At 55.5% G+C, this 27,748-nt stretch overlaps 1 protein-coding gene across 4 annotated transcripts; it reads right to left on the minus strand.

Moving 5' to 3' along the window:
• Positions 1 to 27,745, minus strand: LOC133052444 (granulocyte-macrophage colony-stimulating factor receptor subunit alpha-like). 4 transcript variants are annotated; one of them, XM_061137336.1, is made up of 13 exons: positions 27,432 to 27,745; positions 25,894 to 26,069; positions 23,851 to 23,938; positions 19,622 to 19,767; positions 17,630 to 17,756; positions 17,384 to 17,513; positions 13,961 to 14,145; positions 11,570 to 11,703; positions 9,703 to 9,726; positions 7,642 to 7,777; positions 6,676 to 6,769; positions 4,676 to 4,757; positions 1 to 1,695 (listed from the first exon to the last, which is right to left on the minus strand). In XM_061137336.1, the coding sequence occupies exons 3-13, from the start codon at positions 23,915 to 23,917 to the stop codon at positions 1,522 to 1,524; spliced, it is 1,299 nt and encodes a 432-aa protein (XP_060993319.1). In that variant the 5' UTR covers positions 23,918 to 23,938; positions 25,894 to 26,069; positions 27,432 to 27,745; the 3' UTR covers positions 1 to 1,521. The 4 variants fall into 4 exon arrangements, with proteins under 4 accessions (XP_060993319.1, XP_060993317.1, XP_060993318.1 ...); XM_061137334.1 differs by lacking the exon at positions 25,894 to 26,069; XM_061137335.1 differs by lacking the exon at positions 25,894 to 26,069 and having other exon boundaries at positions 23,851 to 23,944.
• Positions 27,746 to 27,748: the final 3 nt, after the last annotated feature.

Here is a 27,748-nt window from a genome sequence, read left to right on the forward strand (position 1 = left end):
AATTTTTAAAAGCCTGTATTCAGTTTGTTACAATATTGCTCTGTTTCATGTTCTGCTTTATTGGTGTGGAAGCACCTGGGATCTTAGGCCCCGACCAGAAATCAAACCCACGCCCCCCTGCACTGGAAGGAAAAGTCTTCACCACCGGCCGCCAGGACAGTGCCTGGGTTCTGATGTTGAACTTACTCATAAACTCATACCTGTCGATGAGCGTGTCCCGGGGTCCAAGCCCATTTTCAGCCGGACCTGAGGCCGGAAGGGAAGCCGATCTTTGCGAAACCAGGCCACTCCTGGCCGGAGCTGGGGGGTCTGCAGTCACCCGCCCGGTGATCACAGGCAGTACCTCGCCCAGGAGACCCGCTGGGGTGACCGCACGGCTTATCTCGGGGCTGCAGGCTCCGTGGCCACAGAGATAGCGGGCGCCTTCTCTGATTCCAAGACCTCATCTTTCTCGATTTTCTCAAAACACCGCAAGCGTTTCACAAGACGCTCTTCCTGAGCGAGGTGCACCAACCCCAAACGCAGAAGCTTCGCGATGAAATCTTAGCAGCGGCCGCCGTCTCTTGCGAAACACCTGTTTCTCCGTAGCCTTGGCTTGGGACCGGCTCACGGTGTTTCCGGGAAATCAGAGCAGGAGTCGGGGTCGGTGGTGGGGGTCCCGCTGTCGGAGCTGGGTGTCTCTGCTTCTAGCATCCCCAGCCGGCAGCCCGAGTGAGAGAGAGCTGTGCCCGGGAGTCGGGTCCCTCCTGGACGAGGTTGGAACCCAGCGAGATGCTTCCCCGTGTGGTTGTCCAGAGACGCCACGGAAGAGGATCGTGCACAACCTGCCATCCTCCGTCCTCATCCTGTGTCTGCTCCCGTCGCTCGAAAAACAGACAGAGGCCAGTTGATTCATCGGGAGAACCTTGCTCACTTTCTCTTAAAGCCTCTGTCGCTTTCCAGGTTATCTGGTTGGCTGGCACACTTCAGTTCGGTTCAGAAGTGTCTAACGGGAAACCCGTCCCCAAAAGGGAGACCACGCTGACGCTGTCCTGTACTTATCCACGCGGGCCGGCTCCAGCAGGTACATGCTGTTCCTTTTTTTGTTGCTTACTTGATTTAGCCGTGTCCGACTCTTTGCGACTCCACGCACTGCAGCCCGCCAGGCTCCTCTGTCCACGGGACTCTCCAGGCAAGAACCCGGCAGTGGGTTGCCGTGCCCTCCTCCAGGGCATCTTCCCGAACCCATGGAGACCGAACACCCTGTCATTTCTTCATCCCCACGTCTGTGCTGTTTCGGGCAAGTTCGGTGCCCATCTTCACAGAGAGAACCCGGACCAGAGCGTGAGCCGGACTCCGCCAGGACCCTCACCCACCGACGGGGCACATCTGGGCGACGGCTGCTGGCGGCGGGACCCTCCCACAGCTGGGAGAGGCGTGTGCAGCGGTGGCCAGCAGGCGGGGAAGCGGGGGGACGACGTAGCAAAGGCAGAGGCAGTGGGATCGGACGGCGAGAGGCGGGCGAGTCGAATCACGGTCCTCTCAGTGGCTGGGCAGAGGACGCCCAGAAGGGATGTTTTCGTAAGGGTTGGGGTCTGGGGCTGGGCCTACCATCTTCGCTGGTCCTCTCGCCAACGACTGGGTTTCCTCCACGGTGAAGATGTCCTCGGGGTCCTGGGAGGCTGACGGCGGGTGGCCTCCGCACGAGGCCGTCTCCTGGAAGAGAAGACACAGCACACAGATGAGGCCACGCTTTGCAGTTCCTGGTCCTCCCGGTCAGTGGGGCTCATGACGGCCAGAGGGTGGAAAGGGTTCACATGTCCATGCACGGCTGAGGGGATGGCTGGGTGGACGATGGATGCATGGATGGATGGATGGATGATGGATAGATGGATGATGGATGATGGATGGATGGGTGGATGGATGGATGATGGATGATGGATAGATGATGGATGGATGGATGGATGGATGATGGATGGACAGATGATGAGTGGATGATGAATGGATGGATGGGAGGATGATGGATGGATGGATGATGGATGGATGGATGATGGATGATGAATGGGTGGATGGGTGATGGATGGGTGATGGATGGGTGATGGATGGATGATGGATGGATGATGGATGGATAATGGATGGATGATGAATGAATGGGTGGATGATGGATGGATGGATGGATGCATGGATGATGGACAGATGAGTGAGTGGATGGATGGATGATGGATGGATGGATGGATGGAAGGATGATGGATGATGGATGGATGGATGGATGATGGATGGATGGGTGAATGGATGTATGGAATCATGGATGATGGATGGATGATAGATGGATGGATGATGGATGGATGGATGGATGGGTCGATAGACAGCATGGGGGTCCATCCACCCAGTGGAATATTACACAGCCATGAAAAGGAGAGACAGTCTGATGCAGGCTACAACATGGATGGACCTCAAACACACGATGCTCAGTGAGACAAGCAGGTACAGAAGGATACACAGTGTGTGACTCCACTTATAGGAAACGTCCAGAACAGGCAAATCCATGGACACAGCACGTGGGTTTGTGGTTGCCAGGGACTGGGGGAGGCCGGGGAGAAGTGACTGGTGATGTACACAGGGTGTCCTCGGGGGCAATGAGAATGTTCTGGATCCAGACAGAGCTGATGGCTGCACAATGTTGAGAACTTGCTAAATGCCCCGAACTGTTACTTAAATGGGTGGATTCTACGGCAGGTGAGTGAAATCTCAATAACACTTTTTTTTTTTTTTTTTTTTAATAAAGGAGGAACACATCAGGGGTACAATCATCTCTGAGATGCTTGCAACCCAGGTGGAGGGATGGGTCTTCGCCATCTCCCGGGGAACCACAGAGAGACAGTTCCCGATTTTGAACAGACACTCCCCTGTCTCGGCGTTGCCTCTCGTGGACGCCACGCCCCGACCTAGCTGGTGTGCCTGCCCAGACCCCAAGTACAGAGGTGACCGGAGGGATCAGTGGCCTGGGGAGCCAGGTGGGTGGCTGACTGAAAGCTTGGGGAGCCTCACTCCCCAGTTTAAGTAGTGGGTGATCCTGGCTGGCCTGAGGCTGAGAGTCAGGGCTGGGGGTGGTTATGTTCACAACTCCACCCTCCAGGAAATAAGGACCCTTGATGTCCAGCCACTGAGTCCCACATACAGGACCGCACATTTGAAGGACCTGGGGTTCGCCTGTGCAGGGCAGGAGTTTTCCCAGGTGGCGCTAGTGGTAAAGAACCCGCCTTTCAATGCGGGAGACCCGGGTTCAATCCCTGGGTGGGGAAGATCCCCTGGAGGAGGGCATGGCAACCCACTCCAGTGTTCTTTTCTGGAGACTCCCACGGACAGAGGAGCCTGGTGGGGCTATAGACCATGGGGTCACACAGAGTCAGACACCACTGAAGCAACTTAACATGCATGCACGCATGTGCAGGGCAGAGGGGTGACGTCAGCATGGGACCCCTGGGAGGCTCGGGTGGCTGACGATATGTGGCTTCATCTCATTGTCTCAACAGCGCTAGCCACAGTGAACCACGGTCACGCACAGATCAAGAAACGCAAAACGCTTGTTTTGGGGTCAGTGGGCCCCACCGAGGAAACCCAGGGGTACTGGAAGCTGGAACTTTTCAGGGAGGAGGCTTCCTAGGGAAATGGCTTTGGGCTCAGAACACGGGCCGTGCTTTAGGGGCATCTCTGCTTTCTTACGGGGACAGAGGTATGTGTGGCGGATGGGGGAGATGAAGTCAGGGGCGCAGAGCTGCTCCCAGGAGGGTCCCTGCCTCCAGCCACCGCGGGGTGGGGGAGCGGGTGGGGAGTTTGGGGGAGCTCCTGGGTCACACGGGCGCCCTCCTGCCGAAATTCAACTTCCACCCAGGAGCGCACACGGGGAGCCTGGATCGGAAATGCGGTCTTCGCAGATGCCACTCCTGGAAGAGCCCAAGGTGAGCGCACCGCGGTTTCCGTGGCGACCCCAGACGGGGACAAAAACCAAGCCCTGCCGTTTCCCCGCATGGAGATAAGTCGGCTTGTTGCGGTTTCTCTACTTCGCTGCAGAAGCCGCTGTGGGTGCAGGCAGCTGGACACCCGTGTCCCCTCCGCTGCATGAGCCCTCGGCCCTGCCCGACACACCCCTCCTGTCCTCGCCCCAACCCTCCCCTCCACGCCCCTCCCCTCCCCTCCACGCCCCTCCCCTCCCCTCCACACCCCTCCCCTGCCTCAGACCCTTCCCCTCCCCACTGCCTTCCACGCCCCTCCCCTCTCCTCCACACCCCTCCCCTGCGCTAGGCCCCTCTCCTCCGCACTCCCCTCCCCATTGCCCTCCACTCCCCTCCCCTGCCCTAGGCCCCTCCCTTCCCCTAGGCCCCTCCCTTAGGCCCCTCTCCTCCACACTCCCCTCCACGCCCTCCCTGTCATAGGCCCCTCCCCTGCCCTCGGCCCCTCCCCTCCCCTCCCCACTCCTCCCCTCCCCTTCCAAGCTCCTCCCCTCCCGCTGCCCCCCTCCCCCTCTCCTCCCCCTCTCCTCCCCCTCCACACTCCTCTCCCCTGCCCTGCCCTGCCCTCCCCTCCTGGCGGCACTGACCGCCCCAAGCCAGCCTTCAACCCCCAGCATGCTCGCGCCCCCCGCGTCTCCGTGCACGTCTCCGAGCCCAGGCGGCGCCCGGAAGGCGGCCTCGCTCACCTCCAGGCTGGCCAGGAACGAGCCAGCGAGTTCCTGCTTCACCCGCGGGATGGGCGGAAACAGCTTCTTCTTCAGGGAGAACCTGGCGAGAAGAGAAGAGAGACGCTTGCGGCCCAGCCTCAGCGCTGCGAGGGGGGCCTGGCCTGTCCGAGTGCCCCCGGCCCCGTGGTGAGGCCGGCTCTGCGTGTGGCGCGGGCAGCCTCAGGGGTGAACGCGCTGCCCCGAGAGCTCTCCCGCCTCGTCTGGGGCGCGGTGAGGACCAGTGCCCACGTGGCTGGCGCTGGCCACCTTCCCGAGCTGGGGGGTCGGTGCTCGGGGCGCCCCCATGGGTCTGGGCAGGCAGGCCCGGCGTCCTGGGGACCGCTCACCGCTCGACGGAGCTGCCCGCCACACCCGGTCTGCGGGGCAGGCCCGCGAGGACGGACAGCCGAGACAGGAGACCCTGTCCCCCGCGAGCGAGGCGCCCTGGACCCCAGGCCCCTAGCTGCGGCCAGGGCAGAAACCCAGAGGCAGGCGGCCTCGGGACCGGGACGTGCCCGGCCCCAGACACCCCACCAGCCTGTCGGGGCAAACTCGCCGAGCGTGTGACCTCAAGACCCTCCAGGGACCCAAGCCCCTCTGAGCGCCCTCAAGAATCCCCTCTCCAGGCCTCAAAGCCTCCCGGATGCCATACAAACACCGCCAGGACGCCCCTGTCCTCGTGTGCGTGTGTGCACACGCGTGCGTGCGTGCGTGCCCGCTAAGGCGCTCAGTCATATCCGACTCTTTGCAACCGAGTGGACTGTCGCCCACCAGGCTCCTCTGTCCATGGGATTCTCCAGGCAAGAACACTGGAGTGGGTTGCCATGCCCTCCTCCAGGGGATCTTCCCCCGCCCAGGGATCGAGCCTACACCTCTTACGTCTCCTACCGTGGCAGGTGGGTTCTTTCCCACTAGGCCCACCTGGGAAGCCCCCGTGTGTCCTCACAGACCGCCTTCTATATGCGCGCCCCGAGACACCCCATCACTGATTCCGGTCCTTGTGAATGCAACGTTCCAGACACATCCAGCGTGGATACGAAAACAGCCTCAACTGCCCTCCGGATGCCCTCCGCTGCAGCCCTCTGCCCTGGGTCTCCTACGGGCGGCCGTTCTCCGGACACCCCGGGGGGTGGGGGGTGGGGGTCACCTGGCTTTCAGTACACCTGCGCGGGTGTGAGGACGCAGTCAGGGAAGGGGACAGAGCCTGCGTCTGCAGCTGAGGTTGATGCCACACAGCCCGGGTCTCCCCTCGGGCCAGAGTCCGGCCCTGTGTTCCTCAGTTCAGTGGTGCCTGACTCATTGCGGTCCCATGGACCGCACACGGCAGGCCTCCCTGTCCATCAGCATCTCCCCGAGCTTGCTCAGACTCACGTCCGTGGAGCCGGTGATGCCATCCAACCCTCTCATCTTCTCCTCCCGCGTTTGGTCCTCGGAGGCTGAGACACCGGGGCTTGCAAACGGGCGTGCAGCTCGCTGCCGCCCCCGTGTGGCGGCGGTGGCCGTAGCCGGCCTCCACCGCCTTCCCCGGGGAGGCATTTCTGGATCGTGACGCCAGGGACTGCGCCCAAGTGGGGCGCTCGCTTGGCCCGGCCGCGTGCTCGGGACCCATCTTCCGCACAGGTTTATCTTCTCTGCAGAGACACCTGGCCTCACCTCTCTCTTGGGAGCCTCTCTTTAAAGTTCACTCCTTCCGGCACAAAATCAAGACTGCCTTTGGCACTACGCAGGCAACCCCCAGGAACACCGGAAAATTAAGTTGCGCCGGGACTCGGCCCCACGACAGACCGGTGTCGAAACACGGGCCCCTGAATAACAGCCACTCCGTGTTCCCAAGCCCTCCACCGTGAGCAACCTCCACGCTGCATTCTGAGCCTGGGATTCTGGCCACTCCACGGGGCTGCAGTGACAGGCGTGGGCTCTTTTATGTGTGGGTTCTGACATGCCGTTTTTCAGTTTATTTGGGGGTGTGTGTGTCTTACCTTTTACAGAGGAACATCACGGCCATGCCAAACAAAACCGCGGCCCCCACCGCCAGCCCGATCGAGACCATCAGGAAATTCTTCTCGGGGACGCCTGGCGGGCAGACACGCAGAGGGTCAGGCGTGACTGGGCGCTCCGCTTTGCACACACCAGCCCTGCCCGCCCATCCCTGGTATCGGACGACAGGAGGGGATGTGGTGGGGGAAGCAGGGCTGGAGAGGAGGAGGGACAGAGGGACCCTAGGGATTTGAGAAGGATGGCACCAAAGAGTCTATTCTTCTGGGATCCTGTGCCCACCACACCACACTGTATATCGCTGTCCCCAACCAGTCCATCCTAAAGGAAATCAACCTTGAATGTTCACTGGAGGGACTGACGCTGAAGCTGAAGCTCCAACCCCTTGGCCACCTGATGCAAAGAACTGACTCATTGGAAAAGACCCTGATGCTGGGAAAGATTGAAGGCGGGAGGAGAAGGGGACGACAGAGGATGAGATGGTTGGATGGCATCACCGACTCGATGGACATGAGTTTGAGCAAGCTCTGGGAGATAGTGAAGGACAGGGAGGCCTGGCATGCCGCAGTGCACGGGGTCACAAAGATTCGGGCACAACTGAGCAACTAAACAACAAATCTCCCCGCCTCCCCCCTTGCCACTCTCAAAAGATGATGCACCAATTACTTTTCCACAAAGGCACAATTAATACTGCACAGTGCCTTCCTTGTCAGTGAATATTAACTTTCAGTTCTGCACTGCATAGCCAAAGGAATGAATGCGTAACTGTGAAATGTCAAGGGTGACAGAAAGAGGTGTGTGTGAGCAACTGAACAACAAAAATGAAGGTGAACTGGTTTGAAAGAGAAACTGTCAAAAAAAAAAATGGAGGATTGGGCAACAAAGGAAAGGTCATTCCTATTCCCCCCCAGGCACATGTCAGCATCCACGGGTATTTCTGGGAGACTCACCGAAACGGTGCGTGGAGCTCCACTCACTCCAGATTTGAAACTGCACGTGTTGCACCCTCATGCGGACGGTGTGCTCTCCTCTTACGTCAGAGCTGGGCAGTCTGTACTCGTTTTTATGTTGTCTGCTCAGAAAAACCTGTGAAAGAAAAGAGGACCGTGTGACGGCCACAAATACCAGACTGGAAATGCAGAGAAGGTGGAGGGTGCACCCCCTGACAGATGGGGGCACAGCAGACCTGCCGCCTCTGGTCCGTCCCTCCCAGCCCACTGCGGGGGCCCGAAGGGGCTTTGCCAGCTCGCATCCAGGGCTCCCATCACTTCATGGCAAACAGGTGCGTAGAAAATGGAACCAGTGGCAGACTTTATTTTCTTGGGCTCCAAAATCACTGCAGATGGTGACCGCAGCCATGAAATAAAAAGACACTTAATCCTTGGAAGGGAAGTTGTGACCAACCTAGACAGCATATTAAAAAGTGGAGATATCTTGTTGCCAACAAAAGGTCTGTCTAGTCAAGGCTATCGTTTTTCCCGTAGTCATGTATGGATGTGAGGGTTGGACTATAAAGAAAGCTGAGAGCCAAAGAACTGATGCTTTTGAACTGTGGTGTTGGAGAAGACTCTTGAGAGTCCTTTGGACTGCAAGGAGATTCAGCGAGTCCATCCTAAAGGAGGTCAGTCCTGGGTGTTCATTGGAAGGACTGATGCTGAAGCTGAAACTCCAATACTTTGGCCCCATAATGTGAAGAGCTCACTCTTAGGAAAAGACCCTGATGCTGGGAAAGGTTGAAGGCAGGAGGAGAAGGGGACGACAGGGGATGAGACGGTTGGATGGCATCACCGACTCGATGGACGTGAGTTTGAACAAGCTCCCGGAGTTGTTGATGGACAGGGAGGCCTGGCATGCTGCAGTCCCTGGGGTCGCAGAGAGTGAGACACGACTTAGCAACTGAACAACAACGATCAGGGCTCTCGGCTGTCCGTCTGCGTCCATGCCTCCTGTAGGGTCCCCGTGCCCTTGGGACGTGGGCTTGCGGTTATTCTGAGTCTACACAGAGGGGTGACTTCCCTGGTGGTCCAGTCGTTAAGACGCTGCACTTCCACTGCTGGGGAACCTGCTGGGGATGCAGGTTCAATCCCTGGCCTGAGAACTAACATGCCTCGCAGTACAGCCAAGATAAATACATAAAAATACTTAAAAAAAAAAAAAAAAAAACTGTTGAAAAAACATGAAAGGATTCTCACACAGGATCCGGGACAGGGCAGGAACGTGCAGGGCACAGCCAGGCCTGGACACCCATGGACGCCTCCCCCACACGCGGACACTGGACAGTCCTTTTCCTATGGCTGGGGGTCAGAGCCTGGCAGTTCCTGGACGCCCCCTGGGGCTTTCCTAGGAGCTGCATGTCTGGAGAGGCTGGGTGGTCAGTGAGGAAAGGGGGGCCTGGCCTGGGGGCTCCCGGTGGCCACAAGGATCTGGGGCTGAGCTCCATCCAGAGGCTCCAGGGGAGAGTCCTTCCCGCCTCTTCCAGCTTCTGGGGGCTCCAGGCGTCCATCCCTGGGCCAGTGGCCGCCTCCCTCCCATCTCTGCCTCCGTCTCCACGTGGCTTCTCCTCTGTGTTCGTGTCTCTCCTCTTCTGTGTCTTATAAGGACCTGTCCCTGGGTTTAGGGCCACCCCCTTCCAGGAGGACCTCATCTCAGAGCCTTCACTCTGTCACCTCTGCAGAGACCCCGTTTCCGAATAAAGTCCTGCAGTGCAGTTCTAGGCGGACCTGACTTCTCGGGGGACCCTTTGAGCTCACTGCTGTGTGGACTCAGGAGCAAGGAGGCCCATTTGGGACCGAGATGTTATTCCGTCCACGAGGAGGGTAACAGGCTGCCTGAGCTGAGTCAGAGGCGTCTGGGAAACTACAACTTCTCCATCGGTCCCCAGAGCATGGTGACCCCGAAACGTGGGCACAGAGGGACCCAGGGCTGAGCTGAGTGCCCTGCCTGCCGAGGGCGGGACTCTGAGCATCTATGATTCAAACATGGATGCAGCAGAGAAAGGAAGCCATACTTACCGGTTCTCTCTTAGAAAAGCTGCCCTGTAAAGAGAGAGCAAAGGAGAGATGTAAGTGCCTGTCTTTCTCGGCTTTGTCCGCCAACACGACACCCCCTGGGAATCCCAGGAGAGCTGTGAAGGTTATTTTAAGCTGGAGATAATTGCGATTCCACAGATGCAGCGATTTAAAAAAGGCTCCTCGGAGTTTCTGTTATCAAGCTGAAAGCAAAAAACTTCTGGGAGTGAGTGTTAAGTCACTCACTTGTGTCCGACTCTGTGGGACCCCAGGGACTGGAGCCCCGCCAGGCTCCTCTGTCCATGGGATTCTCCAGGCAAGAATACTGGAGTGGGTTGCCATTTCCTTCTCCAGGGGATCTTCCCGACCCAGGGATCGAACCTGGGTCTCCTGCACTGCAGGCAGATTCTTGACCATCTGAGTCACCGACTCCATGGGATGCTCCAGGCAAGAATACTGGAGTGAGTTGCCATTTCCTTCTCCAGGGGAGCTTCCTAACCCAGGGATGGAACCCACCTCGCCTGTATCTCTGCACGGGCAGGTGGATTCTTTACCAAACTCAGGGCTGTGTTCATCCTTCTGTCGTGTCTGACTCTCTGTGACCCCATGGACTGTAGCCCGCCAGGCTCCTCTGTGCATGCAATTCTCCAGGGGGTCTTCCTGACCCAAGGATTGACTGAACAACATCAGCCCTGGTGTTCTGCCGGTTAGGACTCTTGTGTTTCCACCGCTGAGGGCAAGGGTTCTATCCCTGGTCGGGAACGAAGACCACAGAAGATGTGTAGCCAAAAAGAAAAAGAAGGAACACATTTTTTTTCTCTCCTCTTCTAGCCTTTCCTCTCTCCATCTTGGAAGGAAAGATGCTACCTTTCGGTGTGTGAGCTCCGTGCGGGAATGAATGAAAGTAGATTTATTTGTTTTTTGTTGGGGCCCCTGCTCTGAGAGAACTTGCCTTCCAGCGGGGAGGGAGAGAGGCAGACAGCAGACGTGGATGAAAGCCCTAAATGGAACCGCTAGAACCACGAAACCCTGAGACTCAAACACACGCACCATCTTTATGATCTGCTGCTGCTTCTAAGTCGCGTCAGTCGTGTCCGATTCTGTGTGACCCCATAAAGCACAGCCCACCAGGCTCCCCCGTCCCTGGGATTCTCCAGGCAAGAACACTGGAGTGGGTTGCCATTTCCTTCTCCAATGCATCAAAGTGAATAGTGAAAGTGAAGTCGCTCAGTCGTGTCCGACTCTTAGCGACCTCATGGACTGCAGCCTACCAGGCTCCTCCGTCCATGGGATTTTCCAGGCAAGAATGCTGGAGTGGGGTGCCATTGCCTTCTCCTCTTTATGACCTAGGGCGCCGCAAACCGCTTTCCTAGGTACGACCGCCAACACCGTCGACGACAGGAAAAAACAAACAAACAAACAAAAAACAGCAGTTTGTAAGTGAACGTCAGCGAAAATGAATGAGCACGGACTTCCCAGGAGGGGCAGGGTCCATGCTTAACGCTCCGCCTGCCGACGCGGGAGACATGGGTTCGATCCCGGGTCCGGGAAGACCCCGCGTGTCCTGCAGCAACTAAGCCTGAGCATTAAAACTACTGACCCTAGAGAGCAGCCTCCGCTGTCTGCAGCTAGAGAAAAAGGTCCGCGTGCAGCGACAAAGACTCAGCGCAGCCAAAAATAAAACAAAAAATCTTAAGAGGAATGAGCGGCACTTTTAGGACAAAGAGACAGTAAAGGGCGCATCACAGAAGAGACTCGGGAGGCAAAGAGGGACGTCCGAGTGTGTGTGTGAGGGCGGGGGGTGGACCCCAAAGCGAGAGGGGCAGAGGAGAGGCAGTCCGTGTTCCCCCACGAAGGTCCAGGTCCTCACCGTCTTCTGGATATCCAGCGCGTAACACAAGACGCTATTAGACAGGCTGTATCTGATGGCGGGGGCGTCCCAGCGAATCACGTAATGGGACACGTTGTCCTTGACGGTGAGGTTCGCGGGCGGGTTATACTTTTCTGAGAAGAGACCCAAACAGGAAGCAGGGTTACACACCTGCAACCCACAGGAGCCGAGTGGGTGCAAGGCAGCGGAAGCACGTCCCCCGTAACCTGGACCCATTTCCGTGTCGTTGCACAAAGCCGGACATAAAACCCTGAATCCTGAGGAAGCAAACCTCAGGTCCGCTGAGCGTGCGTCCTGGGCTTGTCCGCTCCTGGCCGGGTTCCCCCGCCCTCTGCCTCTACCTTCAGACTCGCTGGAGATGCTGGCATGCGAGCTACGTTGCTTCAGCCGTCTCTGACTCTCTGCGACCCCGTGGACTGTAGCCCCGCCAGGCTCCTCTGTCCGTGGGGCTTCTCTAGGCAAGAATACCGGAGTAGGTTGCCATTCGGAGAATGTTCTCTGGGAACATCCCTCGCCTTTTCCGGGACACCCTGCAAGCGGGAAGTAAACTCCCCCAGCATCTACGTGGACCACACAAGCAGCCAGACTTGGTGTCAACTCTTGGAGTCACTGGTGGGCTTTCCTCGTGGCTCAGATGGTAAAGAATCCACCAGCAAATGCAGGAGACTCAGGTTCCGTCCCTGGGTCGGGAATATCCCCTGGAGAAGGGAAACAGCAACCCACTCTAGTACTCTTGCCTGGAGAACCCCATGGACGGAGGATCCTGGCGGGCTGCAGTCCCTGGGGTTGCAAAAAGTTGGACGTGACTCAGTGACTAAATCACCGCCAGCAGCACACGTCTGTATGTGTCTGAATTATTTCTGTTAGCATGAGACCCTGCAAGCCCATCCATGCTGTTGCAAATGGCAGAATTTACTTCCTTTTTTTTCTTTTTTGTGGCTGAGTAGTATTTCAGTCCTGGGTGTTCACTGGAAGGACTGATGCTGAAGCTGAAACTCCAATCCTTTGGCCACCCGAAGTGAAGAGCTGACTCATTTGAAAAGACCCTGATGTTGGGAAAGATTGAGGGCAGGAGGAGAAGGGGATGACAGAGGATGAGGTGGCTGGATGGCATCACTGACTCGACAGACACGGGTCTGGGGGGAACTCCGGGAGTTGGTGATGGACAGGGAGGCCTGGCGTGCTGCGCTTCATCGGGTCGCAAAGAGTCGGACACGACTGAGTGACTGAACTGAACTGAACTGAGTATTTCATTGTGGGATTCCCAGGTGGTAAAGAACCCACCTGCCAAGGCAGGAGACGTTAAGAGAAGTAGGTTGAACCCCTGGGTTGGAAAGATTCCCCTGGAGAAGGGAATGGCAACCCACTCCAGTGTTCCTGCCTGGAGAATCCCATGGACAGAGGAGCCTGGCGGGCTGCAGTCCACGGGGTCGCTGACAGTGGGACATGACTGAGGTGAGTTAGCACAACATTTCGTTGTATATATGCACCACATCTTCTTTTTCCATTCACCAGGTAATGAACCCTTAGATGGCTTCCTTATCTTGGCAATTGTCAACCACGGTGCTATGAGCATTGGGGTTCGTGTCATCTTTATGAACTAGTATTTTCAGTTTTGCGTGTTTGGTGTTTTTATTTTTTAAGATACATAACCAGGAGTGGAATTGCTGGGTCATACGTTGAGTTCTGTTTTTAGTTTTTTTTTGAGACACTTCCACACCGTCTTCCACACCTCCACGCTCTCTGCACACCACAACGAGTCAGACACGACGGAGGGACTTACACACACACACACACACGTGGAGTCACTCATGTGCCCAACTCAAGGTAAACACACCGGCCAACCCAACGAATGGTCTGTCCGGAACCAGACTCTGTGACGTGGGAGCGTCCCCCAGCAGGACACTAGGTCCCCAACACAGAGAGGAATTCCTTTCCAAGACTGCGTCCGTCAGTCCACTTTGTTCACGTGCGACGTAAGCATACACATCCCACCCCCAAGGGAGGGTTATGACCCTCTCTACATCTGTGGTGGCTGTTAAGTCACTCAGCCGTGTCCGACTCTCTGCATCCCCGTGGGCTGCTGCACGCCAGGCTTCCCTGTCCTTGAATGTCGCCCGGAGTTTGCGCAAACTCGTGTCCATAGAGTCGGTGAGGCCATCCAACCATCTCCTCCTCTGTCGTCCCCTTCTCCTCCCGCCTTCGATCTCTCCCAGCATCGGGGTCTTTCACCCCTAATCTAGATCCTGCTGAGGCCAGCTCGGGAACGCACCGCGCAGCCTCCACAGCCCTGGGACAAATGCGAACGCCATGAAGCAGACGGCTGGCGGAGGAGCAGAGCAATACAAGGGGAGTGAGCGACCGTCTTACCCAGCCTCCGGCCGTTCATGGGAGGAGAGTCCAAAAACTGGATGTCCGTGTCGCTGCTGGTTCCGTTCACCAGGAAGAAGTAATCGTCTGTGGTGCGGCCTTCGCCGAGCTCGTCGAAGTGGCAGCCCACGCGCGTCCCGGCCGAGTCAAGGATGTAGTGGCCGCACTCGGACACGTTTCCGTGCCTGTGACGTCCAGAAAAGACAACAAGGAACAGCTAAGCAGTGTGTATCCTCCTGGGGTTCTTCTTGTTCAGGGGCTCAGTCGTGTCCGACTCTTTTGTGATCCCCTGGGCCGTAACCCGCCAGGCTCCTCTGTCCGTGGGATTCTCCAGGCAAGAATACTGGAGTGGGTTGCCATGCCCTCCTCCAGGGGATCTTCCTGACCCAGGGATCAAACCTGCGTCTCTTACATGTCCTGCATTGGCAGGAGGGTTCTTTACCTGTGGCACCACCTGGGAAGCTCACATATATATATATATATGTTGTGTCTGTGTGTGTGGGCATGCTATGTACCTGAAGCTGTTGTACTTCAGTTTGAACGATGCTTCAGTTGTTAAAAAATAATACAAAACTGCTCATTTCCTGACACTCTCAGACCCACAGGCGGATGGACAACTTGGGAGTGACGAGCCACATGAAGGAGACAGGGAGATGAGTGCTTTTCTCCCTGGGGGTTTGGACATCATAGATCGATGTCCTTCAGTCTGAAAAGAAATATTTCTGGACTATGGGACGGGCTCATGCGTTATCCAGCATTTGGCATCCGATCACCTGGAGGAGGCCATGGCAGCCCAGTGCAGTATGCTTGCCTGGAGAACCCCATGGACAGAAGGCCTGGGAGGGCTACAGACCGAGGGGTCGGAAAGAATCAGACCTGAGTGAGTGACGAAATAGCAAAGCTCCACTGAGGCCTCGGACTGTGGCCCAGCCCACAGCTCACCCAACATTCAGCTTCAGGACCCCGTGAGTCTTTGCTCGATGGGGGCCCAGGGCTCACCCAGCATCACCCTCAGGGCCCTGAGAGTCTCTGCTCCATGGACGGGGGGTGCCCAGGGCTCACCCAGCATCACCCTCAGGGCCCCATGAGTCTCTGCTCCATGGGGGGCCCAGGGCTCACCCAGCATCACCCTCAGGGCCCTGTGAGTCTCTGCTCCATGGGGGGGGGCCCAGGGCTCACCCAGCATCACCCTCAGGGCCCTGTGAGTCTCTGCTCCATGGGGGGGTGGCGCCCAGGGCTCACCCAGAATCACCCTCAGGGCCCCTTGAGTCTCTGCTCCATGGGGGGCCCAGGGCTCACCCAGCATCACCCTCAGGGCCCTGAGAGTCTCAGCTCCATGGGGGGGGCCCAGGGCTCACCCAGCATCACCCTCAGGGCCCCGTGAGTCTCTGCTCCATGCGGCGGGGGGAGGCCCAGGGCTCACCCAGCATCACCCTCAGGGCCCTGTGAGTCTCTGCTCCATGGGGGTTGGGGGCCCAGGGCTCACCCAGCTTCACCCTCAGGGGCCTGAGAGTCTCTGCTCCATGGGGGGGGGGTGCCCAGGGCTCACCCAGCATCACCATCAGGGCCCCGTGAGTCTCTGCTCCATGGGGGGGAGGCCCAGGGCTCACCCAGCATCACCCTCAGGGCCCCGTGAGTCTCTGCTCCATGCGGGGGTCGGGGGGGGGAGGCCCAGGGCTCACCCAGCATCACCCTCAGGGCCCTGTGAGTCTCTCCTCCATGGGGGTTGGGGGCCCAGGGCTCACCCAGCATCACCCTCAGGGCCCTGTGAGTCTCTGCTCCATGGGGGTTGGGGGCCCAGGGCTCACCCAGCGTCATCCTCAGGGCCCTGTGAGTCTCTGCTCCATGGGGGGGCCCAGGGCTCACGCAGCATCACCCTCAGGGCCCTGAGAGTCTCTGCTCCATGGGGGGGGCCCAGGGCTCACCCAGCATCACCCTCAGGGCCCTGTGAGTCTCTGCTCCATGGGGGAGGGGGCAGGGCTCACCCAGCATCACCCTCAGGGCCCTGTGAGTCTCTGCTCCATGGGGGAGGGGGCAGGGCTCACCCAGCATCACCCTCAGGGCCCTGAGAGTCTCTGCTCCATGGGGGCCCAGGGCTCACCCAGCATCACCCTCAGGGCCCTGAGAGTCTCTGCTCCATGGGGGGGTGCCCAGGGCTCACCCAGCATCACCATCAGGGCCCTGTGAGTCTCTGCTCCATGGAGGGGGGAGGCCCAGGACTCACCCAGCATCACCCTCAGGGCCCCGAGAGTCTCTGCTCCATGGGGTGGAGGCCCAGGGCTCACCCAGCATCACCCTCAGGGCCCCGTGAGTCTCTGCTCCATGCGGCGGGGGGAGGCCCAGGGCTCACCCAGCATCACCCTCAGGGCCCCGTGAGTCTCTGCTCCATGCGGCGGGGGGAGGCCCAGGGCTCACCCAGCATCGGGCCCTGTGAGTCTCTGCTCCATGGGGGTTGGGGGCCCAGGGCTCACCCAGCTTCACCCTCAGGGGCCTGAGAGTCTCTGCTCCATGGGGGGGGGGGGTGCCCAGGGCTCATCCAGCATCACCATCAGGGCCCCGTGAGTCTCTGCTCCATGGGGGGGAGGCCCAGGGCTCACCCAGCATCACCCTCAGGGCCCCGTGAGTCTCTGCTCCATGCGGGGGTGGGGGGGGGGGGAGGCCCAGGGCTCACCCAGCATCACCCTCAGGGCCCTGTGAGTCTCTCCTCCATGGGGGTTGGGGGCCCAGGGCTCACCCAGCATCACCCTCAGGGCCCTGTGAGTCTCTGCTCCATGGGGGTTGGGGGCCCAGGGCTCACCCAGCGTCATCCTCAGGGCCCTGTGAGTCTCTGCTCCATGGGGGGGCCCAGGGCTCACGCAGCATCACCCTCAGGGCCCTGAGAGTCTCTGCTCCATGGGGGGGGCCCAGGGCTCACCCAGCATCACCCTCAGGGCCCTGTGAGTCTCTGCTCCATGGGGGAGGGGGCAGGGCTCACCCAGCATCACCCTCAGGGCCCTGAGAGTCTCTGCTCCATGGGGGCCCAGGGCTCACCCAGCATCACCCTCAGGGCCCTGAGAGTCTCTGCTCCATGGGGGGGTGCCCAGGGCTCACCCAGCATCACCATCAGGGCCCTGTGAGTCTCTGCTCCATGGAGGGGGGAGGCCCAGGACTCACCCAGCATCACCCTCAGGGCCCTGAGAGTCTCTGCTCCATGGGAGGGGCCCAGGGCTCACCCAGCATCACCATCAGGGCCCCGTGAGTCTCTGCTCCATGGGGGGGAGGCCCAGGGCTCACCCAGCACCACCCTCAGGGCCCCGAGAGTCTCTGCTCCATGGGGGAGCCCACAGCTCACCCAGCATCACCCTCAGGTCCCTTGAGTCCTTGTACCATGGGACAAGCCCCTGGCTCCCCCAGCTTCCGCATCCAGACCCCAGCCAGACTTACAGAGACGTCCATGTGTAGAGCTGATACCGCACGTCTGCAGGGGCGGCCGGGCCCCGCGTCCAGCTGCAGTTCATGAATTGGATGTTGTAGATGACGCACGAGAGGTTCTGGGCTCCGGAGCCCTCCTTGCCTGGGAAGACAAGACAGCCGGTTCCCCACCGCAGGCGGAGTCATCCGCAGCGCCCCGCTGGCCACGCGGACACCGGGCACCCTAGGAAAGGTGCCCAGCGGCCAGGGAGGCGTCACCTGGGTTTGTAAAGGTCAGCTGGTGCGAGAACTCCCGGCCCCCAGAGGTGGCGTTCACGGTCAGCGTGGCCCCCTGGTGTAGGACGGCGTTGGGAAACGTGCAGAAGTAGCTATCGTTGTTTCTGACCTGTAAGGGGCAGAAGCGAGAATAAATGTACAGCCTGTGGTGTGGGCTCCCTGTGATTGGATTCAATCCCGAGAGAGTTCCAGCGACTCGGGGTAGCGTGGGGGACCCTCACAAGGACTGACGTCCTTTTTTATTGCCGTGCAGTTAACAGACAATGTGAGATTAGTTTCAGCTTGACAACAGTGTGGTTTACAATTTGTAAAGGTTCTAAAGTACATTTCGGGGCTTCCCAGGTGGCGCTATGTGGTAAAGAACCCTCCTGCCAACACAGGAGAAGCAAGAGATCCGGGTACGATCCCTGGGTCGGGAAGATCCCCTGGAGGGGGACATGGCAACCCACTCCAGTATTCTTGCCTGGAGAATCTCACGGACAGAGGAGCCTGGCTGGGCTACAGTCCACGGGGTCGCAAAGACTTGAGTATGGCTGAAGCGACTTAGCATGCATGCAAGCGCTCCATTTTTAGTTACGATATAATATTGGTTCAATTCCCTGCGTTGCGTAATATATCCTGGTAGCTTATTGAATCATAGTCGTTTGTTCCTTTTACTCCTTCTCCCTTATCTTCCCCTTCCCACTTCCCTCTCCCCACTGGTCACCACTAGCTTGGTCTCTGCATCTGTGAGTCTCCTTCTGTTTGGCTATATTCACTAGTCTGTGGTATGTTTTAGAGTTCACGTACAAATGATATCATCCGACATTTGTCTTTGTCTGCCTGACGTATTTCACTCTGCATAATACCCTCCAGGTCCATCCGTGTAGCTGCAGATGGCATCTCTTTGTTCTTTTTCATGGCCGAGTAATATTCCATTGCGTATACATACCGCATCTTCTTCATCCATTCATCTGTCAGGGGACACCTAGGTTGCTTCTGTGCCCTGGCTCTCGTGAACAGTGCCGTTGTGAACATTGGGGTGTGTGTACCTTTTCAAATTAATGCTTTGGGGATCCCAAAACATGCCACTTTGGCATAAAGATTTTTCAGAGCTAAAGCCAGTGAAGAACCAATAAATGCAGAACCGGTTGCTCTCTGTACAAAAGCAGGCATAGATGTCCCTTTGTGAAGGCGGCATAAACATCCTATCTTATCCATGTGGGATTGAGGAGGTTGATCTTTACCACTTAGATGGGGAAGTAGCTTCAAGGTGACCTCATAAAATAACTTTTTTCTTTCTTACGCTGCAGCATGCAGCTTGTGAGATTTCAGTTCCTTCACCAGGGATTGAACACAGCGGTGAAAGCCCAGAGTCCTAACCGCAAGGAGCTTAAGGAAGTTAGAGGAACTTTAACTGAAGGAACTTATGGAACTTAAAACAATCTTCATCTTCCATTAGTTTCCTTACATATTTCTTAGTCACTTCCCCACTATTTTTCAGCCCCAGAAACCCAAATCCCATTTTCTTTGTCTTCTCATGTTTTTGTAATTTATTACCTTTTTTTAAAAAAAGCCACACAAACCCCCTAGTCCGATCACTTCTTTTCTGTGAAGCCTGATTTATGTCAAAATTAGAAGTGTCGGGACTTCCCTGGTGATGCATGGTTAAGACTCCGCACTTGCAGTGCGGGGGGCCGTGGGTTTGATTCCTGGTAGGAGAACTAAGGTGCCACATACCGTGTGGCCAAAAACAAAAAAAAAAAAAGAAAGAAAGAAAAAGTGAATAAACTGGGATGCTTTTTCTCCCAGTTATCTGGCTTTTGTCCAGTTCATCTGCAGACCCCAGTCACTGAACCTAAGAAGATGAAGGAAATATGTTTTCCTCCCAGCCAAGAATATTAAAGAGTGAGAGGCTCAAGAGGCATTTTCCAAGGAAATTCAAGATTGACAAGGAGCGGAGAGACCCACAGGACGTGAGCCCTGAGCACCCACCTGTAGGTCTGGGCTGATGTCGTCGGGGTCGAGAGGCGTGACGATCGCACATGTTTGCCGAGTCACGATTCCCCGGGTATTCCAGCTTAATATTTTTTTCCTTGAATCCAGCGTCACGTTTACAATAGGAGATTCCGCGTCTCCTGCTGTAAGTAACAACAGAACAGAAAAGACAGTTAGGGAGAATCAGGGCTTCCCTGGTAGTTCAGACGGAAAAGAATCCGCCTGCAAGGCAGGAGACTCAGATTCCGTCCCTGGGTCGGGAAGATCCCCTGGAGGAGGGCATGGCAGCCCACTCCAGTATTCTTGCCTGGGGAATCCCGGGGACAGAGGAGCCCGGCGGGCCACAGTCCACGGGGTCACAAGAGTCGGACACGACTTGGCGACTAAACCACCACCAACACACAAATATATTATATGAATATATTATCATGTATAAATAAATGCATAGTATATAAACATGTTTATATTATAATATATAAATAAATGTATATATAAATGCATATCTATATTTATGTATCATATACATTATTAATTCTGTTATTTCCTATATTATATAACATATATTGTATATTATGTTAAACATATTATATAATATAATTTATAACACAGATAATACATATATTTATATATAAGTAAATATAACTGTAAATGTAACACAATATATGAGAGTACAACATATAGAATATATGTGTATAATATTGAGAGGGTAACAGGCAGGAATGTCAGGGGTCTCTGAATAGAGGATATAGGCTGCCCGTGTGAGACATTTTTTCTCTCTCTCCTAAGCGGCAGGAGGAGACAAACTAGCGATATATTTTGTTTCCCTTCTCTATACACATTTAAAAAGGGGTTTCTCCTAAACAGCTGTGTTGCCAGAGTGACCCCTGGTTCCACCTGAACTTAACCTTTGTCAAATCTTGAGCTAACCCATGCATTTTTCTCACGGAAATGTTTGTCTTAAGCTATGTTTATGTACTCTGCATTTACCCCAGACTCTGTCTTCAGGTCGGTTCCGCCTAAAGGCTCAGAGCTGACTTGACAAACCAATGTGTTATACTCAGATATTGTTCTCCTAATCTACGATAATGAGACTACCTATTTGTATGGGAATCTGCCTTTCTTCAAGATTCATGCCAATGGTGTTATGGCCCAGGATGACCCACCTGGTTCCAAGATTATCTCAAAATGCATCTTGTGGGTGAAAGGCCTGATGCCGCTTGAGACATTTCCTTCCTTTAATTAGCAGACTGCTAGTAGCTATATAACATCCGGCTAAAGACTAGCAGGGGGGCACTCTCTCTGCCCGTTTCTGATGCCTCTGTCAGAAGTTTTCTCTGTCTCCTTTACACTGGAATAAAGCTTTGTGACACAGAAGCTCTGAACCTCGTCTCTGGCCCCGGATTGAATTCTTCTCCTCCGGAGGCCAAGAATCCCGGAGTCTTTTCTTGGTTCGGCAACAACCTTTCAAATTGTGACTATGTAAGTAGAATATAGCGATTCACCACTTCTAAAGGTACTATGTAATTCATTTACAGGTATTATAAAATATGGGATATGCTCCCTGCATTTTGCAATCCATCCTTATGTCTTATCTGTTTTATACCTCCTAGTTTGATCTCCCGCCTCTTATAAATCCCTGCCCCTATCTTGCACCCCGCCCCACTTCCATCTCCACACTGGTAACCACTAATCTGTCTGCTATACCTGGGAGTAGGCTTCTTTTTTGTGACTTTCACTAGTTACTTGTATTTTTCAGATGCTACATATAAGTGACACCACACAGTATTTGTCTTTCTCTGGAATTAGCTATTTTATTCTGATGTGGACCATTTTTTTTTTTCCCCTGTCTTTTATCGAATCTGTTACAACACTGCTCCTGTTTTACATTTGGCTTTTTGGCCACGGGGCCTTAGCTCCCCAACCAGGGGATTGAACCCACACCCTCTACATTGGAAGGGGGAGTCCTAAACCACTGCAGCACTAGGGAAATACCTAAGCGAGCTCTTTTAACGCGAACAACGCAGGGACACCCAGGAGCGCCTGACAGATGGTGGGCGCCCTGAGTCATCAGAGGGACCAAATCCAAACTTCGGTGAAGCGCCGAGCCACCCCCATGAGATCAGCTGTGTGCCGTGCTGAGTCAAGCCCGCCAGGCTCCTCTGTCCCTGGGATTCTCCAGGCGGGAACACTGGAGTGGGTTGCCATGCCCTCCTCCGGGGGAATCTTCCCCACCCAGGCATGGAACGCAAGCCTCTAACGTCTCCCGCATTGACAGGCGGGTTCTCTTAGCGCCATCTGAGAAGTGGTGCTATAGTGATGTCTACCTCTAGTAACGCTTTGAAGAACCAGAAGATAATCGTTGGAGAGGATGCGTAGGAGCCGGACCCCTCCGTGTTGTCGGCGTGGACGCAAAGGCAGGGTACGATGTGTTGGTTTAAGTGAGCGGCTTCCCCTTTCTGGGCATTCAGGATGGAGGAGGGGACGGGTGAGCTGTGTGTGTGTGTGTGTGTGTGTGTGTGTGTGTGTGTGTGGTGATGTGCCGTCCCAGATTCCCCCTTGAGCTGGGGGCTGGAGTGAAGGAGCTGGTACCTCCTGTCAGGACAAGCCTGCCCTAAACGAAGACATTCTCACCACCCACCCCACCTCCTCTCGTCTTTTCTCTGCTTGACCTTTGCAGATGCATATAAATCTTTTAACTGGCTAAATAAAAGCTCTGGCCAGAGGTGACCCTGGAAGAAAGCTGTGCCCACCTCGCCAGTTTGCTAGGAGGAGAGAACCCAGCTGCAGCCCGGAACCTCCAAATGGCAAACCCACCGGAGGTAATGGGTGCTTCAGTCTCTCAGCTGTGCCCGACTCTCTGTGACCCCATGGACAGCAGCACACCAGGCCTCCCTGTCCATCACCAACACCCAGAGCTTGCTCAAACTCATGTCCATCGAGTCAGTGATGCAATCCAACCATCTCATCCTCTGTCATCCCCTTCTCCTCCTGTCCTCAATCTTTCCCAGTTTCAGAGTTTTTTTTTCTTCCAATGAGTCGGCTCTTTGCATCAGGTGTCCAAATTATTGGAGCTTCTCATATCAGGTAACATCTTGGACTTGGTTCTGTCATGGGGTGAGGTGTCTTTCCATCTGACTGATCTCGTTAGCGGTCACAATTCTGGTTCTGGGCTTATTTCACAAGAAGATTGTTTTATGTCTCTGCCCACTTCACAGAGAGGCTTCCCGGGGATTTTCAGGGGATTTCGTTTTCAATGATGGAAAGCTGGCTTAAAACTCAACATTCAAAAATCTAGGATCATGGCGTCTGGTCCCATCAGTTCATGGCAAACAGATGGGGAAAAAATGGAAACAGTGCCATACTTTATTTTCTTGGGCTCCAAAATCACAGCGGACGGTGACTGCAGCTGTGAAATTAAAAGACACTTGCTCCTTGGAAGAAAAGCTATGACAGAACTAGACAGCATCTTAAAAAGCAGAGACATCACTTTGCCAACAAAGGTCCGTCTAGTCAAGGCTATGGTTTTCCCAGCAGTCATGTATGGGTGTGAGAGTTGGACTATAAAGAAGGCTGAGCACTGAAGAATTGATGCTTTTGAATTGTGGTGCTGGAGAAGACTCTTGAGAGTCTCTTGGACTGCAAGGAGATCCAACCAGTCCATCCTAAAGGAGATCAGTCCTGAATATTCATTGGAAGGACTGATGCTGAAGCTGAAGCCCCAGTACTTTGGCCACCTGATGGGAAAAGCTGAGTCATTGGAAGTGACCCTGATGCTGGGAGGGATTGAAGGCAGGAGGAGAAGGGGACGACAGAGGATGAGATGGTTGGATGGCATCACTGACTCAATGCACATGAGTTTGAGCAAGCTCTTGGAGATTTTCAAAGACAGGGAAGCCTGGTGTGCTGCAGTCTATGGGGGCATAGAGTTGGACAGAACTGAGTGATTTAATGACAACCACCCTAATATAGGCAGCAAATCTGACATTCCAGCTGAGTTCGGGGTTTGGGGCTGGAGCTGTAGGACTCTCCCTCACTTCCGAGCCCCTGACTCTGCTGAATGATAAAGGTATCCACCTCTAGAATGATTTGCAAGAAGACCCCCTTCACCTAGCAGTGATGGGAGGGACTCCAGGTCATGAGAGACTTTGCCCTTTCAGGGGTTAGGAGGCTGGCAGCCCCCACCACAGCATGGACTCCCCAGCGTTGGAAGACTTACTGGCACTTACCCAGGACCATGGAGCATGCTGAGTTCAGGAGTACCAGGAGGCTTACGAAATCCAACAGGACCACCATGCCTCAGACCTGAAGCTGGACCTAAACCTCCAAAGAGGAGACAGCAGTTCAGAAAATGGATTCCAATCAAGGCAGGAGAACTTCCTTCTTAGCACATCCTTCAGGCAGTCGTTGGGAATCAGAACCTGGCTGCCGGAGCCTTTGTGAGTAGAGAAAAATGGTAGGCCCAAGGCACTTAGCCCAGGGCCAGACAATGTTGACTCATATCCCAAAGTGGCTGCCATGGACCTGCATTCTCATTACATATCCCTTCTTTTCACTGGTGGCCTCACCTCTTCCACCCCTCTAAAGGGTTCTTGGTTTGTCCAAATGTCCCTATTTGGTCAGCAATATTCCATCCAGAGTACAGTGTGAGGTTACCATCCTCCTTGTACACCTCTGGGTTACCTGGCACGATCAGATTCCATTTTTCTAAAATTTTTTACTGGAAGATAGTTACTTTACAAAATTGTGCTAGCATCTGCCATACATCAACATGAGATCCTCCTTTAAATTCTGTTCCAAACTCTATCCATAGCATCAAAAAATTTAACACATATTCATGATGACAAGTCTCAGCAAACTGGGATTAAAGAAATATTTTCTGGGCTCTGCCCAACCTATTTTTCTCCCTTCAGCCCACTACCACTGGTCCACATTACTGCTGCTTAGAGGTATACTTGGGAGTGGCTAATCAATTTTATCTTAAGCTGGTCCTCTCCTAAGTGGTCAGTGAGGGTCTGGGGAGGTGACACCCCCAGTGAAAAGAAGGGATGTATGATGAGGATGCTGGGTCCACAGCATCCACTTTGGGGCATGAGGCAACTGTCTGTCCCTGAGTTCAGTCTCCCTGGTTCTTTCATTTCCTTCTGCTCACAAAGGCCCCTGCAGGTAGGAACACTCCCAGCAACAACCTAGGGGATAAACCATGGCTTAGGAAGGTCAGCTGCCTCCTAAACACTTACCTCTCCTTTGAAAAAACGGCTTCTTTCACCAGGGCAGCAAGAAAAAAAAAAAAAGTCTGTAAGAAGTTCTAGAATATTCTGATGGAGGTTCTTTTTATGTTAGGTGATTACAGGGCTGGGTTTGGTGCATTTGAGTAGATTTTTTTTTTTTTTCCCCTGATATCTTCACGACTCTACGGACACAAAGAGATGGGCACGACCTTGCTGGTTGCACAGAGGTGATCAGGAGGGAAACTGCAGGCGACCTGCCTGACAATGAAACACCTTTGCAGGAGGAGGCGATAGCAGCCAGGAGGCCACCCACAACATGGGGCGCAAGGACCCTCGGCATTTGGGCTCCTTTTGGGAGGCGGCTGCCGACACCCTTTGGAGACAAGTTCGTCTCCGTATCTGGGGTGGCCTCCTTCCTGCCCCGTGTCTCAGCAGCGAGCCAGAAGTCTTCCTGTTTAGGACAGGCTGAGGCAGGGAGGGACAGGGCTTCGGGAGACCGCAGCGTGCCTGGAAAGTGGACGCCTCTTCCCTGGTGGGCGGGGAGGAACAGGACGTGGTCGGGGCGGGGGAGGGTGCGCAACGGCTGTGACTTCTCCGTTTTAACAGACTCTGTCCACGAGGAGTGGGGCTCTTTATCCACGCGGTCCGCACGCCCACGGCCGTCCTTTCCCACGAAAGCTTCCTGTGGCCGAATCTCGTGCAACGTCCCAGCGTTTGGAGAGGTGTCAGCTCTGCCCACGTGTTCCGTCAGCGCGTGTGTGCGGAGGTTCCCTGCAACGACTCTGACCATCATCGCCTCACCCACCACCTGTTTCCTACACGTCTCCACGATGTCAACTGCCTCCAGGGCTATTTTTACTGCAAACGCTCATTTCTTTCCTTCCTTCCTTCCTTCTTTCCTTCCTTCTCCTTTATTTAGTTGAGCTGTGTCTTAGCTGCCACATATGGGGTCTAGTCTGACCAGGGATGGAGCCCATGCCCCCTGCATTGGGAATGTGGAGTCTTAGACACTGGGCCACCAGCAAAGTCCCAGACCCTCACCTTTTCTGATTAGGGGCTCAGTCATGTCCGACTCTTTGCAACCCCAGGGACTGTAGCCCCGCCAGGCTCCTCTGTCCACGGGATTCTTCAGGCAAGAATACCGGAAGGGGGGTTGCCATTTCCTCCTCCAGGGGCTCTTCCCGGACCAGGGATCGAACCCACGCCTCCTGTGTCTCCTGTGTTGGCAGGCAGATTCTTCACTCACAAAGCCATCAGGGAAGCCCCTCACTTCTTATCCGTGGACAGACATCTCCATCTGGATTGTTTTTTTTTCCCATCTGTATCTCTAAGTCACGACGGGGACGCTTTGAAACGTAACCCCAGCATCTTGACCTCCCAGAAAATAAGGAAACGTCATGGAATGAGTTCTGGAGATGGACTGGGTCTGGAACCCACCCACTTTCTTCCTGCGGGCCCCGTGTGTGAGTGCGTGCTGAGTCACTATGCCATGACCGACTCTTTGCGACCGCGTGGACTGTAATACGCCAGGCTCCTCCATCCGGGGAATGTTCCAGGCGAGAATACCGGAGTGGCCTGCCATTTGCTTCTCTACCAAAGGAACCTAAACATCCCCACCTGGCTCCCAGATGCTTTGCAGCGAAAGGCACGGAAAGGCTTCCCGGGGGAATCTGACAGCGGTCCAGCGATGACGACTCCGCGCCCTCACTGCAGAGCATCTGGGGTCGATCTAAGATCTGACAAGCCACGCGGTCAGGAGGTTAAAAAAAAAAAAAAAGCTTCGCTTGGTTTTGAACACAGGCTGACATCCCCCGCCACTTCTGTTAAGTTTCATGAGGTTGGAGTGAAAGTGATCTTAGTTCTGTGTTTCCCAGGGGAGAGACCTGCCCCCCCACCCCCCCATGCCCTTGCTGGGTGTCACCGGGAGCCAGATCAGAGGGAGCTATGTCCCCATTGAGGGTCTGTGTCCCCAGCGAGACCGAAGGGGATGGGAGTGGAAATCAGTCCCGTGCGTGTTGTCCCGTGAGAACAAAACCGTCGAGGACTTCATAGCTTAAAGACACCCCCAAAGGAAATATTTCACAGGTAGATAGCGCGGGCTTCCCAGGTGACGCTAGCAGCAAACAGTCCACCTTCCAAGGCAGGAGACCCAGGTTCGCTCCCCGGGTAGGGAAGATCCCCTGGAGGAGGGCATGGCGACCCACTCTAGTATTCTTGCCTGGAGAAGCCCAGGGACAGAGGAGCCTGGCGGGCTACGGTCCATGGGGCTACAAAGAGTCGGACATGACCGAGCGACCAAGCATGCACGCAGATAACACGGCGTACAGAGGAATCGGACCCCAACAGACGATGACTCCCCGCCACGTCAGTCGGAAACGCAGAAGACCCAGTGTACATCCTTCCCTTCCCGAAGCTCGGGTGGCGTGACTTTCTCCCCGGTAGCTTCTTTCTCCAGCCTCCCTCGGGGTGAGGCCGTCTCTCTGGGACTCCGATCTCCCGTCCCATCACAAACCCACGTGGTCAGAGGATCCTACCGGCCAGAGCAAGCCCCCCTGAAGATGGGGGTGCCGTCCACTTACCGGTCCGTCAACTTTCCGGATCTTTCTCGCCCAACTGTCCGAATCCGGGGCTCCTTGGAGCCGCTGTCCTGCCTGCCCGGGGTACGTGGCGGGCAGTCTGGACAGTGCCAGACACCTCAGTAGCAGGCTCCCCAAGTGGGGAGTGCCCCCAGTGCCCTTCCGGATGTAGGATTCGGGGGACAGATGTGGCAGGTACGGCTGAACCTGGTCCTCCGCACGAACACGCTCTCTCTCTCTCCCTCTCTCTTTAAATAATCTCCTAGCAGCAGAGCCTTCCTCATCTCTGAGTGACCAGCTAGCTGTTATCATCATCTGAA

Source organism: Dama dama, chromosome X, assembly GCF_033118175.1.
Source record: "Dama dama isolate Ldn47 chromosome X, ASM3311817v1, whole genome shotgun sequence".
In the NCBI taxonomy this organism is placed as follows: domain Eukaryota; kingdom Metazoa; phylum Chordata; class Mammalia; order Artiodactyla; family Cervidae; genus Dama; species Dama dama.